This window comes from Elephantulus edwardii, unplaced genomic scaffold (assembly GCF_000299155.1).
Source record: "Elephantulus edwardii isolate Elephantulus edwardi_28Jun2011 unplaced genomic scaffold, EleEdw1.0 scaffold00113, whole genome shotgun sequence".
Lineage (NCBI taxonomy): Eukaryota > Metazoa > Chordata > Mammalia > Macroscelidea > Macroscelididae > Elephantulus > Elephantulus edwardii.
The window spans coordinates 6,645,946-6,663,039 of NW_006399863.1; the positions used below are offsets into that span (position 1 = coordinate 6,645,946).

General features: G+C 42.5%; 1 protein-coding gene across 1 annotated transcript in view; it reads right to left on the reverse strand.

The window, feature by feature from the left end:
- CACNA2D3 (calcium channel, voltage-dependent, alpha 2/delta subunit 3) overlaps nt 1-17,094 on the reverse strand; it is a 1,138,585-nt gene that overhangs the window by 121,200 nt on the left and 1,000,291 nt on the right. The window contains exons 28-29 of the mRNA XM_006892223.1: nt 6,406-6,467; nt 4,746-4,790 (exon numbers count right to left, since the gene is read on the reverse strand). Coding sequence (XP_006892285.1) covers nt 4,746-4,790; nt 6,406-6,467 — 107 coding nt within the window. The remainder of the gene's footprint in view (nt 1-4,745; nt 4,791-6,405; nt 6,468-17,094) is intronic.

Here is a 17,094-nt window from a genome sequence, read left to right on the forward strand (position 1 = left end):
TGTAAGGAGAGACAGGTCCTTGGAGAGGGACATCATGCTGGGTAGGGTAGAGGGATAGTGCAGGAGGGGAAGACCCTCTATGAGGTGGATTGATTCAGTGGGTAATCGGGATGGGTGTGTCGGAGGCAGTGCGATTAGCACAGGATAGAGCACGGTTTAGGACTGTTGTACATAGGGTCGCTATGAGTCACAAACGACTCGACGGCAAATAACAACACCACCTTTGGGTTAGTAATTCAGCCCCTTACCACTTTATATCGATAGTCACTTTATCATAGTAGTCTGGTACAAAATCTGCAAAATCTCCAAGGAATACCTGTATATAACCTTGTTTGATGTGTACTTCTATTTAAAGACCTTCTGTCCTGTTGATTTATTAACATTGAACTCAGTTGCAAACCTATAGGACTCTAACTCATTTCTCACCAAAATTTACCTCACACAGGTATTTTCTCCACACAGCACACCACAACCGTTTTGTCCATGGAAACACTGAGAAGCACTGCAACAGGACACTTGGCGATCACTTCAAAGAGCAAGTTACCAACAAAAACTAGCAGGAATGCAAATTATGTACTATTAAATATACACAGTTTGAAGTAGGAGAACTGAAACAAAAAGGCAGCACATCCGTGTTACAATGGTGCAGGGAATTGTGTGTCAAAGAACCCACGTTTTTTTTTATGCTTTGTGTATGTGTATGTGTATGTGTATGTTTGCAAATGACCACAAAAGTATAATGGGTATTCACGTGGAAGTTACAATTACATTTAGAGAGTAGGCAAATTTGTGGATATAGATTCCATGATTGATTATTTTTTATACACTGAAAATCCTTGCTGACCACCTTGATATAGTCTGGCCTTATAGTATGTCCAGTCTGTCACTTTACAATGCCAAATTTCTTTGATCACTTCCATGTCATACATCTGTCAAGGTTTCCCAAGAAAGATGTAGTATCATAGCCTCTATCACCTATAGCCAGCCTTCTTGTTGTTATGTGCCATCGAGTTGCAACCGTATCACAACAACTCTAAACCTTGCTCTATCCTGTGCCAATCTCATTGTCTCTGACACATCTACCCCCATTATCCCAGTCACTGAAACAATTAACCTCATCAAGGGTCTTCCTCTCTTGCACTGTCCCTCCATTCTCCCAAGCATGATGTCCCTCTCCAAGGACTGGTCCCTACTTGCAACATGTCCAAAGTATATTAAGCACACCTATGTCACCTTTCTATGGATTTCTATTCTAATCCACCAGCCACCCCATTAGAGAAAAATGAAGGAGTCTCCTTCTATGATGATTTTCAATCTTGGAAACCCAATGGAAACGTACCATAAGGGGAACTGACTTGAAAGTAATCAGTTTGGCTTTTGGTCTTCTCAGATTTTTGTAAATAATAGTTACATAGCATACAGAAAATAAGAGGAATACATGAGTCAATTTATGTAAGGCTGTTGTGTACAGAGCTTGACACATTGTAGATGCCCAAGGATACGGTTTGATTAGAGCTATGTTGCAGAACAGGGCAAGGTTCTGATCTGTTCTTCACAGGGTCACTAAGCGTTATAGGTGACTCGATGGCACCTGACAACAACACAGCTAACAGTACCTGCTATGGTCACAAGCCATGCTTTTGGATTTGTTTTTGTGATGTGCTGTCAAGTCGCCGATGACACACAGTGACCCTATGCACAGCAGCTCTGAAGCCTGTCCTGTCCTGAGCCACAATCACTAATTCTGACTCACCAATCTCCATTGCCCCAGTTACTATATCAATCCATCTCACCAGGGTCTTCCTTTCCCGCATTGTCCCCTCCACCCCTTGCCCCTTCCAAGCATCCTTCTCCAAGGACCAGTCTCTCTCCTGGCCACATGCCAAATAATGTGAGACAGAGAGCTTCAAAACCCTAGCCTCCAAGAACAAACTTGGTTTCACTCTCTCTTCCAATACTCTATGTACAGTAGAGTTTGGAACTAGATTGATCCAAATATAAAATACTGTTCAACCACTTAGCCCAAGTTTTCCTGCTTGTAATTTGGGACTCACACTTCTACCACTGTACATGTAAATCATATAACACAGGACCATGTGATATTGATTAAAAATATTACAAGGGCTACGTGGAGTTGTTCTTGAGCTGAGCACTCCAATAACACCACATGTCTCAAGACAAGGGGGAGTTCTGAGGTATACTTTAAGTAACTATTCTATGACATTTTGAACTTACTGAAAGATTTTTCAATTATATATAAAATGATGAAAGGTCACAGGTTTTCTTTACTAAACAAAACAAATTTATTGCTACCGAGTTCAATGATAACTCAGAGCGACCTACAGATCAGCTCTAAAGGGCTTCCAAGGCTCTAAATCCTGTGGAAACAGACTGCTACCTCTTTATCTCACGGGACAGGTGATGAGTTAAAACTACTGGCTTCTCAGCAGCCTAGCTCTTAACCACCAAGGCTCCTTTCAAGTATTATTTTGAGTGAACAGAGCACAAGAAGGGAGCTCTGGGGACTCAGTAGTAAAGAATTGCATTGTCAACCCAAAGACATGTGGTTCAAATCTACCAGCTGCTCCACAGGGGAAACTCTAACAGTGAATAAGGATGAAAGGAATAGAACTGATGTCTTTGAGCTGTGGTGTTGGAGAAGAGCACTGAACAACCCACGGACGGCCAAGAGAACGAATAGATATGTCTTGGAGAGGGTGCAGCTGGAGTCCTCTCTGGGGGCAAGAGTGATGAAGCTTCACCTCACATACTTTGGGCATGTTGTTTGGAGAGGGAGATGATGCTGGGAAGGGTGGAGGGTTGGCGAAGGAGAAGAAAATCCTCAACCCGGTGGACTGACAAGGTGACTGCTACAATGGGGTCTAGTGTGTCAGGAAGTGTGAGGACAGCGTAAGATGGGACAGGGTTCAGATATTCGCTCCATAGGGTCGCTAATGAGTCATACTCAATGTGACGGCACCTAACAACAACACCTTCTCATAAAATGTGGTGTTGTTGTGCACCTTTGAGTGTACCTTTGGAACCGACCCATGGCTGACCCTCCAGGGGGTTTTCAGAGGCAGTTAACTGCACAGGAGGAGAATGTCCATCTCTTTCCTTTGGAGCGGCTGGTGGATTTGAGCTGGGTACCTTTGTATTGGTAGTACAATTCCTTACCACTAAGCCAGGAAAGCTCTTATGTGATTTATTGCATCTGAAAAGCTGGCAGAGGGTCAATTATGAGCTGGTTCTGACGCAAAGGTACGTAACAACATAAACAGAAGAAATGGCGCTTCTGCTACAAACTGGCTTTTATCCTTATCTTAGTGACTCATGCAAAGAACAATGCCTCTTTCTTTCAACCACCAACCAGAAGCCCTGGGGACGGCATCACCTGCTCTTACTCCCCTTTACACTTGTGTTCTTGTTTTCTGTCTACTTAACACAAATTATTTTGTTGTTATTGTTGAGAATTACAAACAACAAAACACATGCCAGATTGAACGGTTTCTGCACATACAATTCAATGACACCGACTGCCGTTGTTCAGTTGTGCAACTTTAGGATTTCTAAGTTGAAATTATGTTTGGTTAAGATGCCTTAAATCTTTTCAATAACCTGAAAGGAATTACGGTTGTGAACATTCAGAAGGTTTAGTTTATGTGTTGACTGATGCTGAGTGGATAAAAAAAAAGTGCCTGTTCTAAAAGGAAGAGGGAGGGAAACGTTCACCTATGGATAGATATATACCTGCGGTACAGTGTTCTTTTGTTCTTGTGTGGTAATTATTCTCCCCCAAATATTAAAAACCAGGGTGAAGGGGACAGTGGGAAACACAAGGAGGAAAGGAACATGGGAGGGAGGAGGAGACGGCCTAAGGAAGGCGGTCACATGCTCCAGTGAAAAGTTCTGAGTTTTCAAGCTCTAGTTTCTCTGCTCACTATGTGAAAATAGCCCCAAGTCACTTCATTACTTGTTGTTGTTATGTGCCGTCGAGTTGCTTGCGACGCATAGTGACCCTATGTACAACGGCCCTAAACTCTGCTCTGTCTTGTGCCAACCACACTGTCTCTGATACATGCATTCCGATTACCCCAGTCACTGAATCAATCCACCTCATAGAGGGCCTTCCCCTCCTGCGCCTGCCCTCCACCCTCCCAAGCATGCTTGCTTCATTACGTAGAACCTCAATATTCTTTCTTACCTTTGAAAATGGGTCAACAGTAACTACTTATTTCATGGGGTTGTTATAAATAATGGAAAGTGTTAACACATGTTATAAAGATGGAAAGTGGTAACATCCATGAGAATTGGAATGTTAATTTTGAATAGGAGCGATTCTTTTCTATACCAAACTCAAAACCAGGCTTACTGCCATTGAGTCCCTTCAGAGTTGTGCAAATGCTCCCGCAGATATCTGAAGCTGTAAATCTTCAGAAGAGTAGACTGCCCACCTTTCTCTTGCAAAACAACTGGTGGATTTGAACTATCAACCTTTTTGTCAGCAGTCTGATAGGTTATGTACTGGTGCTGTCCACGGGACACTGCAAACACATTCCTCCAGCTCTCATATACTATCTGATTGGAGGCACGAGGAAAAAAGAACCACAACATATTCTTAGTTTTGGAGCATGTTGGCCCCAAGTGATCTGAGAGAGCTTCCTTTACAGTGGCATTCGCTCTATGAGAAAATCCTGTCAAGTCCTGCTGGTCAGGTCACAGGCAGGGCTTGGAGGTCATCTTACCTCATCATCGCAGCTGATGGAGCATTTCCCATCCAGGGAGGCGCACTGTGTGTGGAGAGGACAGGGGAAACATGTTACCCGGACATTCATGTTAGCTATGATTGCTACTGGGCTTTCAGCTATCTGAGTACCTGCTGTGACAATTCCAAAGTGCCATGCAAAGGGAACGATCCAAGATGAGTCTAGTCTGTCCTCAGGATAAATAAAATCTACTTCTTTCAAATACATGATGGCCTCATGTATTTCACAGTAGGACTGTACACCATAACGTTTGCACAGCTGTGACGTTCCAGGAGCAGAATCACAGCTCTTTCATCCAGGGGGCCTCTGGGTAGGTTTTCCCAGCAACCTTTTGGTTAGTAGCCCCATACTTAACCTTTGTGCTGAGTAGGAACTCCTGAATATAGCTTTACTCCAGATAGTATTAAGAAGGCTGTATCAAAAGATTTTTTTTGGACCTGATTCTTTCTCATTTATCTTGTAATTCAATTTTGGCATTATAATTTTAAGATCTCAAATCTTTTGTGAACAAGAAACATAATAACTTCATTTTTAAATGACTTAATAATCCCCAGAGAATGAAAATAAAAAGAACAAAACCAACAAACTCTTCTCTGTATTCTTCCTTTATAGATTCCTAAAGTGTCTTGATTTTCTAAACGATCCCAAAATTTAGAATTAATTTGTTGCTAGCAGATGCCATCAAGTCAACTTCAATTCATAGCTTGATCCCATGTGACAGAGATAATATAATTGACCCGTACGACTTTATAGGCTGTAATCGGGAGCAGACAGCCAGGTATGTCTCATACGGAGGCACTAGTGGGGTCTGAACACCAGCCTTTTAGTTAGCAATGGTTAACTAAAGTTAATTAGCAGTAAGTGAAATGAAATAAAGGAAGTAATAAACAAATAAAGTTAACAGGTTAACTTCTGTGCTCAGACAGAGGCAATTCATATATTGCCATTTCTGCCAGATCATTTAAAAACTACTAAGATCATTTAGGGACTCTGGTGGTGCAGTGTGTTATATGTTATACTGCTAATGGAAGTCAGCAGTTCGAATCGACTAGCTGCTGCACTGGAGAAAGTTGCAGCAGTCTCCTCCCCTGAAATGTACAGCCCTGGAAGTTCAACAGAGGGTCCCTATGAGTCAGACTCAACTCCACCGCAGGGAGGACGAGACTATTCAGCACAGGGAACCCAGCAAAGAGAAAGAGTCTCCGATTTGCCGATGAAGCGAAGCTCTCTGGTCAAAGATGGCAAATGCACACTTCAAAGAATGTAATCATGCCAAGACCTTCAAATTGTGACAGAGGGATGTACACACAAACAAAAGTCAAAAGGGGATTAGGAGAAAGTCACTGAGAAATCTCACAAAGGCCTCAGTATTTGAAAGAAATACTTCTCTGAAAGGTCACTATCTTGATTTCACAATTAAAACTGCTGCTGGGAGCAAATTTCCTGCTTTGCCCAGCATGTGGTGTTTAACGTGCTGACAGCCCTTTATTTTGTAGTGAAATGAAAGGTAATCCGAGCAGCCAGCAGTTCATTTTACAAACATCCGTCAGAAACGTGGCACTCTGGGCTCTGCGTACCTGAATGTGAACACCTGTATTATGAGTGTCACTAATGCTTCAATATGCGGATGATAACTTACCTGTCTGCTGGCAGTCCAGAACTTCCTTTGGAAAAATTCAAGTTTCATCTGAATGCCTACAGCTGGGACAAATTAGAAAGAAAACATGGCATTAGAGATCCCTTTACACAATCGTGTAGAATTATCATCGAACATTATCCATCACAGCCAGGAGTGGAAGTAAGGATGTCAGACAAGGATGCTTTACAAAAGAAACAGAGACAACTTTTATATTTTTTTAAAAGAAAAGCACACAACTAAGACATTTTATCTTTCAGGTGAGGAATTCCTAGACTCACAGCATTTCTGATGTGGAAGTGAACTGAGAACATTTTATACACGTTATCAGAGAAATTCTAAAATTGATGCACCTGACAGTCATCCTGGCCCCTCTCCCCAGGGATATCTTTCCACAGAAGCTGAGAACCAGGCTGCCACCAGAACTTCTGAACGGACAACAGGAATGGAAATAATAATAATAATAATAATAATAATAATAAGTAGTAGTAGTAGTAGTAGTAGTAGTAGTAGTAGTAGTAGTAGTAGTATATTACTGTCTCTTTCTGGTTTGTTCCTAACTAGTACATGAATCTGAGTGTCTGAAACACTTTTTTTTGAGATATGGAATTTGAAAAGGGCTTGTCACAGAGCTGGCCTTTGGGCGTAGTCACTTCACTCTGATGTAACCCTAGCTGGTCTCCTGCCCCAAAGCAAACAACCCAAACAATGCTATGGAGTTGACTGTGACTCCTAGGGAGCACGTGGGACAGAACAAAATTGCCCCGTAAGATTTCCAAGGCTATAAATCTTTTCAGGAGCAAACTGCCTCCTCCTCCTATGGAGTGGCTAGTGCACCTGAGCAGTAGCCTTTCATGTCCAGCCCCCGTACTGTAAGCACTATGTCCCCTCGCGTCCTCAGCTCGTCACGAGTCCTCTGGACCACTAGAGAAATGACTGAGGCGTTTGTCTGTGACGGTGCTGTCCAAAGCCACGCTGAGTAGTCCTGCAGGTGAGAGAAGGAGACAAAGGGAGGAGGACCCACAGTTGACCGGACGTTCTGGCAGTGGAATTGGGTGAAACTATGCTGTGTGGCTAATGCATAAGCCATGCTTCTCTGCAAGTTCAATCTCGCCTGTCACTCCAAAGGAGAAAGATGGGCAATGTCCTCCGGTGTCATTTATAGCTCTGGAAACCCACTGGAGAGTCAGCTAGGTGTCTGAACTGTGTTTGGGTGGGCAGCACGACTCCTTACTCATCAGGCCAAACCACAGAGAATATAAAAAGAAACAGTATTTTATTGTATTATTACTAGCAATTAAAAAAATAAGGTAAAAAATATAGTATGCGAAGAATAGGACATCAGGTATAGAAGAGTAGTCCACGTGCAATATGCAGAAGTAGGCATAATCTTCCTTCAAGTCCTCATAGAGAACTTAAAGCACTTACTGATGAGGATGAAAGATTACAGCTTCAGTGGATTATACCTCAACATAAAGAAAGCAACAACTCCCCCAAAAATGGGCCAATAAGCAACAATCCGGTAAACAGAGAAAAGGATAAAGTTTTCAAAGATTTCATTTTACTTAATATACAATTAAAACCCATAAAAACAGCAATCAAGAAACATCAACTATATCATTTTGGGCAATGCTGCTGTAAAGGATGTCTTCTCAGAACAAAGACGTCAACATGAAGACTATGGTGCACCTGACTCAAACGATGGTATTCAATCTCCTCACAGGCAAGTGAAAGCTGGACGAGGCAAAGGGAAGGCTGAAGAAGAGTGAATGCTTTTCAACGATGACGCTGGCAAAGAACACCAAATACACCAAGGACAAATCGGTCTTGCAAGAGTTATGCAGAATGAACCAATCTGTCTAGCAAGAGTTCCAGTCAGAAGGTTCGTCAGAGGTGAGGACAGAGAGATTTCATCTCATGCGTTCTGGACATCAGGAGGGACAGCCTCATGGGGAAGAATGTTTGGTAATGCAGAGGAACAACGGAAAAAGTAAAGCTGCTCAGCAGGGGGGACTGGGACAAAGCTCCAGCAGCGGGTTTAACGTGGCAACAATTGTGAGGAAGGCACAAGACGGGAGGGCGGTTTGTTCTGCTGTACGTGGAATGGCTATGGCTTGGAACTGGCATTATGGCACCTGACAACAGAAGCATGGAGAAGTATCATTGACATAAATCAGAATCACATGCAAATAAAGAGTCCTTCTATGGGTCAAGATGGGTTGACGTAGAGTTACAAGGGGCTCCAGTGTGCTGGAGACAATGAGGATGGCACATGATAGGCTAGGTTTCAGATCCATTATTCATAGGGTTGTTACTAGTTGTATTTGACTCGGTGACACATTCATAACAACTATGGTTCTTCAGTATGAATACACATTACAACTTAAAGGAAAAAAGTACCTTTCCTTAATAGTCTTAAGTCCTCTCTACTAACCCCTAAGAAGATAGTGAAAACAAGCTTATCTGTGTGCCTTGATTTCTGCCTGTCTATCCTGGCCTTCTTAACTTCTCCTCAGCCAAGTCTCCCCAGGATGGGAGTGAAGAGTAATTCTGAAGTCACCCTTCAGTGTCAAGGCCAACTGGCATTGCAGGCTGCTGGACCTTACAGGACAGAAGTAATTTTCCCAGAAAGCATCAACCCATGGTGACCTTTCCACGTGCATTTAGTCCCAGTAGCCCGGAACTTCCCTTGCCCACCCATCGCCCATTGAGCTCGTCCACCACAAAGCTCCTGCCCTCTGCCACCCATGTTTTCTGAGAACCCCTCCCAGTCTCTGATGGAGCCTCTATTTCACCTCCCTAATGAAGTGAGCCGCTCCCCACTTGGTGTTTATCCATCTCACATATTTGGAGACTGCTCTCATTCGCTTCTTTCAGTTCTGCACCCCAGTTCCTCACAGCACTTTAATCTTCACTCATGAGTCAGTCCCTCCGTCCATTAATCATGCGGGCGGCTTCTCTCTGATCTCCCTCCAGCAGGCTGCATCTCCTGAGTCGAGATGCCCCAAACTAGACACCCCTCCCCTTGCTCCTCACTCGCTCTCCTGTCCCCTGCATGACCGTTACCCAGGGGGCTTCTCGGCAGCAGTGGCTATCACTTGGCCTGCTCGCTTTTGCTGGTTCTCCTCTGACCTATTCCAGGAATTCTGGCTCCTGGCTTCCACTTGGGTATGCAATATTTTCACCCATGCTGTTGTTGTGTATCAAGTCAGAACCGACCCATAGCTGACCCCCTAGTGGGTTTTAAGAGGCAGCAAATTGCATTGGAAGAGACTGCCCATCCTTCTCCCACGGAGCAGCTGGTGGATTCGAATTGCATGCCTTTGGGATCGAGGCACAGCACCTCACCACTAGGGCACCAGAGCACCTATGGAGAAGTTAGTTCTGTATGATCAGAGACACAGGGTTCCATCAATGGGTCAACTCCATGTTTGGTGCCTTTTCTTTGCTGTGCTCCTAGCTGGTTACTAAGAAGACTTTCTCCTGAAGTCTCTTAGTGTCTAGTTGAACAAAAGTGTACAAAGATGATAGCTAGCAACATAGTGAAATACAGCAGTAGAGACAAAAGAAGAGAATGTTTGGAGCATAGAGGTGAGGGGAGATTTGTGGAAAAATAAGACACGGAATGCTTACTCACAGTAAACCCAAAAAGGCAGGAAAAATATCAATTTAAATTAAGGAGACAGTAAAAGTAAAGGGATATTTTTCAAAATTAATGTGTCTTCTGAGGTTCTAGAAGAATAGGAGTGGGGGTACCTACTGTACAGGCTGAGGCCAAATGGTAAAGACCTTGAAAGCCACACTAAGGGATTGGAATGGTGTCTGTAGACCCGAGGCCTGCTGACTATGAGTTGCAAACCACACACATCTTTTTTTTTCTCCCCCATGAATAAAGTTTTATTGAAACACAGCTTCACTCACTTGTTAATATGTTGTTTACGGCTATTATAGCAGAATTGAAGATCTGCAACAAAGACCACCTGACCCACCACCTTTAAAATATTTACTATCTAGACGTTTATAGAAAACAGTTTGCTGACATCTGCTGTGGGCAACAAGAAGTCACTGAACATCTCTGAGAAGGGACAGGATCAGAACTATACTTTTAGAAAGTGCACTTCTGAAAGCTTTACAGGAAAAGGGCTTGGGCAAGGATACACCAGGAAGCTGAGGTGAAGCCATCATGGTTACTTGGTATGTCTAGTTAAGTATCTCTTACGCAGGAAAAGACTTTAACATGCAAATGCACAAGGAGGAAGGAAAAAAAATCACAACAATAAGTTAAAACAAAAGAACAAACAAAATTATTTAAGAGCAGCCTACAGCTCTCTATTCAGAACAAAAACACAACATATATGAGTCTCCATACAAATGTGACTTCCTTTTGCTACTTTTCCTCCACATGGTTTTTGTTGTTTCCCTTCATCTTTTATCAGAGAAAACATTATTGCTTCAGAAGTTCCACTCTCCTCCCCGACCCTCCACATATTCCAAATGGAACTTGAGCTATTTGTCATGCCCTTCTAGTTTGTTCTTTCGACAACATTTCAAACCATAACAGTATATTCTGATTCAAGTCAGTCTTGCTAATTTAATAAGAAAAACAAGGGCAGAAAATGCTTTAGTGAAACCCAAGTCCCAAGGAGAATGTATAGAAAATAAAAACACCATTTCTGGGTTTGAAATTTTTTAGACAGTCCAGAAAATCATCAACATATTTCCTCTGGAGTTTGAGGGGCTCCTCATTCCCATCTGATCATAAACATACCAGGGCTCCCTGCGAGGAATCTCCATCTCTGAGATAGACAGAGTGTCCTTTGACATAATCCCAGTACACATTTTCCGCAAATTTAGGGGTCTATATGGGATGCACTGCATGCCATCGAGTCAATTCCAATTCATAGTGACTCTATGTGATAGGGCAGAACTGTCCCATATGGTTTCATGGGCCAGAGTCTCTATGAAAGTAGACGATAGGGTTCCCCTCACAAAGTTTCTGATGGGTTAAAATCAATGACCTTTCAGATAGTGACCGAATGCTTAACCATTGTGCCATCTAGACAAATCCTCATCAATGAAATGGAGAGGGTAATGCATAAATGAGAAGTGACTCAACAGTAACAAAACAGGAAGTGGTCCAGGGACCTAGCTTCTCTTGTTTGGTGTTCTAAAAGGGTTACAGCTGCATCTGGGGGTTACATTTCTAATTACCCAGGAATGGAAGAGACCCAGGGAGAACCCTTATCCCTTAGGGTCCTTCCCAAAGCACCAGCATTCGACAAGTCTCTCGGGACAGTGGCTCTGAGATACCTGGGATGGCTCTGGAAACTTTCAGAAACAGCAGAATCACTTCAGCACTGTCATTCCAAACAGTTCCAGAAACCTTTCACATAAAAACACTCAAGGGCCTTGAGCACTGGCATCTCTTGGTTTCAATCAGTCAGATGACTATTTCTGCAACTCAATACTCTAAGAGGGCCCGAGTACAGATTTTCAGTTTAGCAATGCAAACCACAGATATTCAGGAAAGTATCTTCCTTCCATCCTCTGTGCCTTACACATCTTCAGTCCCCAACTTCCAAACTTCTGTCCCACCTACTTGCCATCCTTTCCTTTATTTTGCTATATCTTCTTCATCCCTTCCTTTCAGGCCTTTCTAAACCCCATTCTAAGAGGCCTGTGTAGCAAATCATACTTTAGAAGATAGGGGGAAAAAAAGATGAAGATAGGCACACACATTAGTGTGCTCGGAGCTGACAGATTTGCAGATCATCCAAGTCATAAAACTATTAGAGTGCATAGAAAGTCAAAGAAAACTTCATTCATTTAAATCTAGGGGAAGGTAGCTGACTTGATTTGATTCAATTCTAGCCAAATCAATGGTCACCAGCCACATGGGCCAATATAAGTTAAGACTGAATTCAGTTAATAATTTAATTCTTTGTGTTCCTGGCTCATGTTTCACATGTTTAATAGGCTCATGAGAACAGGCACTACTGTCTCAGACTATGCAGACCTAGAACATATCCATCATTATACAAAGTTCTATTTACAAGCACTTCTGGTCAGTGACCATGGAGGGCTAGGGAAGACCACATGGAGAAATACACGGAGCAGAGATGGATGTGCTTGCATTTTATTCCTCAAGGACAGAAGACAGAGCTCTCCACAGACCTGCTCATGCAGCCCACCCTTGCTCTCTGGAGATGGAAGGAATGAGGATGACTTAGGTGTCGAAGGTTTAGATCAGACAGGGCTGCCAGTGGGAGAGGACCTGGATTTGCAAGGGGAAGTTAGTAATTAGTTTGAGAGAAATCCAAAGAAATCAATGCAATATGCTCAATGTGGCTACCACCCCCAAGATTTATTTATTTTGCTTTATAAAATTTGAGAATACAAATTACATTTCCAGTGCTATTATATTCAAATGTATTCAAGATGAAATCATGCATGCATCTCATATCACGTTAATAGACATGCATTCAAGTGTAATGCGAAACTCGCCAAATAACAATATTACATGTAAAATTAGAAATAAAATAACTTTTTCATATTGTACTCATTTAGAAATAATTTTCTGTGGGCTTGGCCTCAACTTGCAACATACCCTAGGAGCACAAATCCGGTTTGTTAAATAGTGCACACCGTGTCTGGCACGCAAATTCACACAAACACCCTTCCTTCCACTTCCTCAATCTTTCAGCCATGAATATATTTCACATGTACACAGAGAGCCCATCCAGAGGACAGGACAACAACTACACTAACCCATCATCAAGGTGGGACAATGAATTGTTGTTGTTGTTTTGTACCATCGAGTCAGAACCAACCCATAGCTGATCCTCCAGTGGGTTTTTAGAGGCAGTTAATTGTGGTTTTTTTTTCTCTAGCACTTCCTTTATTTTTTTTTCTATAATTATATTTTATTAATTTTCATAAACATTTACAGAGATTTTGGGTTTCCATTCATTCATTGTTGCACTATTCTCTCTACCCTCCTCCCAGTTTGTTCTTGTCCAAATGCCACAGTGCTTGTCAAAGCCAGTTCTGATTAATCTTCTTTGTCAGTGTGTCCTTTGCCATTCCCTATCACTCCTCCCTGAGAGAGACTTCACCCTGAGTCATAAGGAAAAGGGGACGGCGTATTCTCTTAGCTACTTCCTGCTGAAAAGGGACGCTGTGGGTTTCAGGGTGAAGATCTTCTCTCACTACTCTAAAGGGCCCCTTTGGCAGTAGGAAACACATAGACTATTATGGAGATTGATTTTGGAATTTAGATGCACTCTTATTGATTGTGCTTGGCCGTACATGTTCATATCCTTGAAGACGTATCATGGGGGTGTTGCAACCTAGAAGACACAAATTTGACTAACAAGTTATAAGTACATGAGTCAAAAATTATGGAAAAGTAAAAGAAAAGATTCTTTCATTGTTTTACAAACCCTCCCCCAGGTCCCCTCCACCATGTAGCCCTCGCTCTAGACTCCTGTGATGACAGAAATACCTAGTTATATATCTCTTTTAAACAGTTTTCTCCCTCCTCTGCTTCAGTGCAGTATACATTATTGAACCCATCTTACTCAGTCCCTCCCCAACCCCAAGGACAGTCCCATTCTACAACAGTGGCATCATGTAGTATTTGTCCTTTTGTGACTGGGATATTTCACTCAGCATAATGTTCTCCAGAGTCAACCATTTTGAATAATATTGCATGAGTTCCTTGTTTTTTAATGCAGCATAGTATTCCATTGTGCGAATATACCACAGCTTCTCTAGCCATTCGTTTGTTCATGGGCACTTAGGTTGTTTCCAACTCCTTGCTATTGTGAACAAAGCTGCAATAAACATGGGTGTGCATATATCTGCTTGGATGTCAGCTATGGCAGTTAATTGTATGGGAGAAGATTGGCCATCTTTCCCGAATGGAGCAGCTGGTGGATTCCAATCACATAATCAAGGTGCAACAATGAACTACAACCAGGAATTTAATTTTATTTGATTTTGCCAGGAGGAAAGGTTGTAAGCCCTATCTCTAAGACTCCTCCTATAAGTTCAAGGGTATGTCAATTCAACTCTCTCTACAAAGAAAATTTTGTTGGTTCCAGCTTACAATAGACTTACTGTGGAACAGGGTTAAATGGCACTCAGTAGAATAGTATTAAGAAGCTCTAAAATGATGAAAGTGTTACAGACACTCAACTTACTGTTTCCTGAGTGTATTACTTATTGTTTATGGTAGATATGGTCTCTTTGCTACTGATTTAGCTTCAAGTCCACAGTCTTACATATTGGTTACACCTCAACATAAAGAAAATTCTCACAACTGGACCAGGAAACAGCATCAGGATAAATGGAAAAGAGGCTGAAGTTGTCAGAGATTTCATTTTACTTTGATCCATAGTCAACGCCGATGGAAACAAGTCAAGAAACCCAATGACATAGCGCACTGAGCACATGTGCTGCCAAGGACCTCATGAAAGTGGAAGATTCAGAACTTTACCTTGAGGACCAAAATGTACCTGACTCAAGACATGGTATTTTCAATTACCTCATAATAAATTTGAACAAAGAACAAGGGAGACCAAAGAAGAATTGATGCCTTTGTAATTACGGTGTTGGGGAAGACTACTGAAGACATACTACTGGTTGCCAAAAGAACAGTGGGAAGAAATGCAGCCAGAATGTTCATTAGAAGCAGAAAGCAGAAATTGTGCAATTCTGTTTCACATGCTAAGGGCATGCTGTCAGGAGGGGGCTGTCCTTAAAGGAGGATGTCATGCTTAGAAAGGTGGAGGGGTCAATGAAGGTGAGGAAGACCTTCTCAAGAAGATATATTGACATAACGATTACAACAACAGCCTCCAGCACAGGGGAACATTTGAAAATCGTATAAGATTAGGCAAAAGTCTTCATCTGTGCGTAGGGTTGTTATGCGCCAACTTGACAACACCTAACAACAACAACAGCCCACTACTGAAATGTGTTTGAGAATATTAGAAGCAGTGAACACTTCACAAAAGCATGGCACCAAGAAGAGGAGAAAAGATTCTGGCTGCACTGGCAAAATGAAGCCAAAACCAGAAAGCAGTGAATATGAGCAAGTTCTTAGCATGGTGTTTTGTGGGGTTGGTTTGGGGTTTTTTGTTTTTCCATTTCGGAATTAATGAAAGATGTCTCCTACCATTCAAAACCTGTGACCTGACGCTTTTGGTATTTTACTATTTTGTACTCACTCAGAACAAGGACCAAGACATCAGACTGCAGAATGTGTCAACCTAGAACGTCACCCTCCCCGACACTGGCATTAGCAGCTCCATGGGTTCAACAAGGTTATTTGCTCGCAAAGTAACTCCAAGTTTTGGCCAAAATTGCTGGTGTGTAGACAGTTATCAACTCATTCTGAGAGCAGAGAGAAGGAGTGGGAGAAGAGGGGCAGAGGGAAAAAGAGGAGAAGGGAGAGAGGAAGAAGGGGAGAGACCCCACAGTGAGAGAGAGAAAGACAGAGAGAAGGAGGAAGGAAGCAAAGAGGGAGTGCAGAGCGCGTGCTTAAGTGCCACCCTGCTCTGGTCAGATCACACAAACAGGAGTTTTCTTCTAATAAATCCCAACCCAGAGGTAGGAAAATGAAAAACAAAACAAAACACAGCAAATAAATGAAAAGTAAAACGTCAACACTGATAAAACACAAATCCTCATCACTGACCTTTTCTTTCAGGGGAAAAGATTGGGGTCATTAACAATTTCATTTTACTCGGGTCTGGGATCAGCATCCATGAAGAAATCAAAAGATGTGTTAATACTGGGAAAAATTTGTTGTAAGAAAACCTCTTCAAAGTACAACAATGTCAGTGACGAAGACTAAAAGGTGTCTGATTTAAGGTTTTCAAGGTTTGGGATTTTCAATTGCTTCTTATGCATCCAAAAACCTGACAATGAATAAGGGTAACCAAAGAAGAACTGATGTCCTTAAATGGCGCTGTGCTGAATATCCCATTGCTGTTGTTATGTGCCATTGAGTCGCTTGCTACTCATAGCCAAACTATGTACAACAGCCCTAAACACTGTTCTGTCCTATGCCAATCTCATTGTCTCCGACACACTCATCCCGATTACCCCAGTCACCGAATCAATCCATCTCCCAGAGGGCCTTCCCCTCCTGCGCTTGCCCTCCACCCTCCCAAGCATGATGTCCTTCTCTAAGGACTGGTCTCTCCTTATAACATGACCAAAGTATGTCAGACGAAGCCTCAGAATCCTTGCCTCCAAGGAGCAGCCTGGTTTAACCCTCTCCAGGTTGAATCTTTGTTTTCTTAGCAGTCCATGGTACCCTCAATACTCTTCTCCAGCACCACAGCTCAAAGGCATCAATTCTCCTTCTATCCTCCTTAGTCACTGTCCAACTCTCTGACACATAACAAGTGACTGCAAAGACCATGGCCTGTATCAGATACACCTTAGTCTCCAGAGAGACACTGTTGCTCTTCAGTACTTTAGAGAGGTCCCTAACAGCAGACTTTCCAATCGTAATACATCTTTTAATTTCCTGGCTGCTGGTGCCAAGAGCGTGGATTGTGGAGCCAAGCTGCCAAAACCAATGTGCTCCTGAGATATGAATCAGAGTCTCAAACATTTTGGGCATTTTATCAGGAGGGACTAGTCCTTGGGAAAAAGGCATCATGCAGGGAAAGGCGG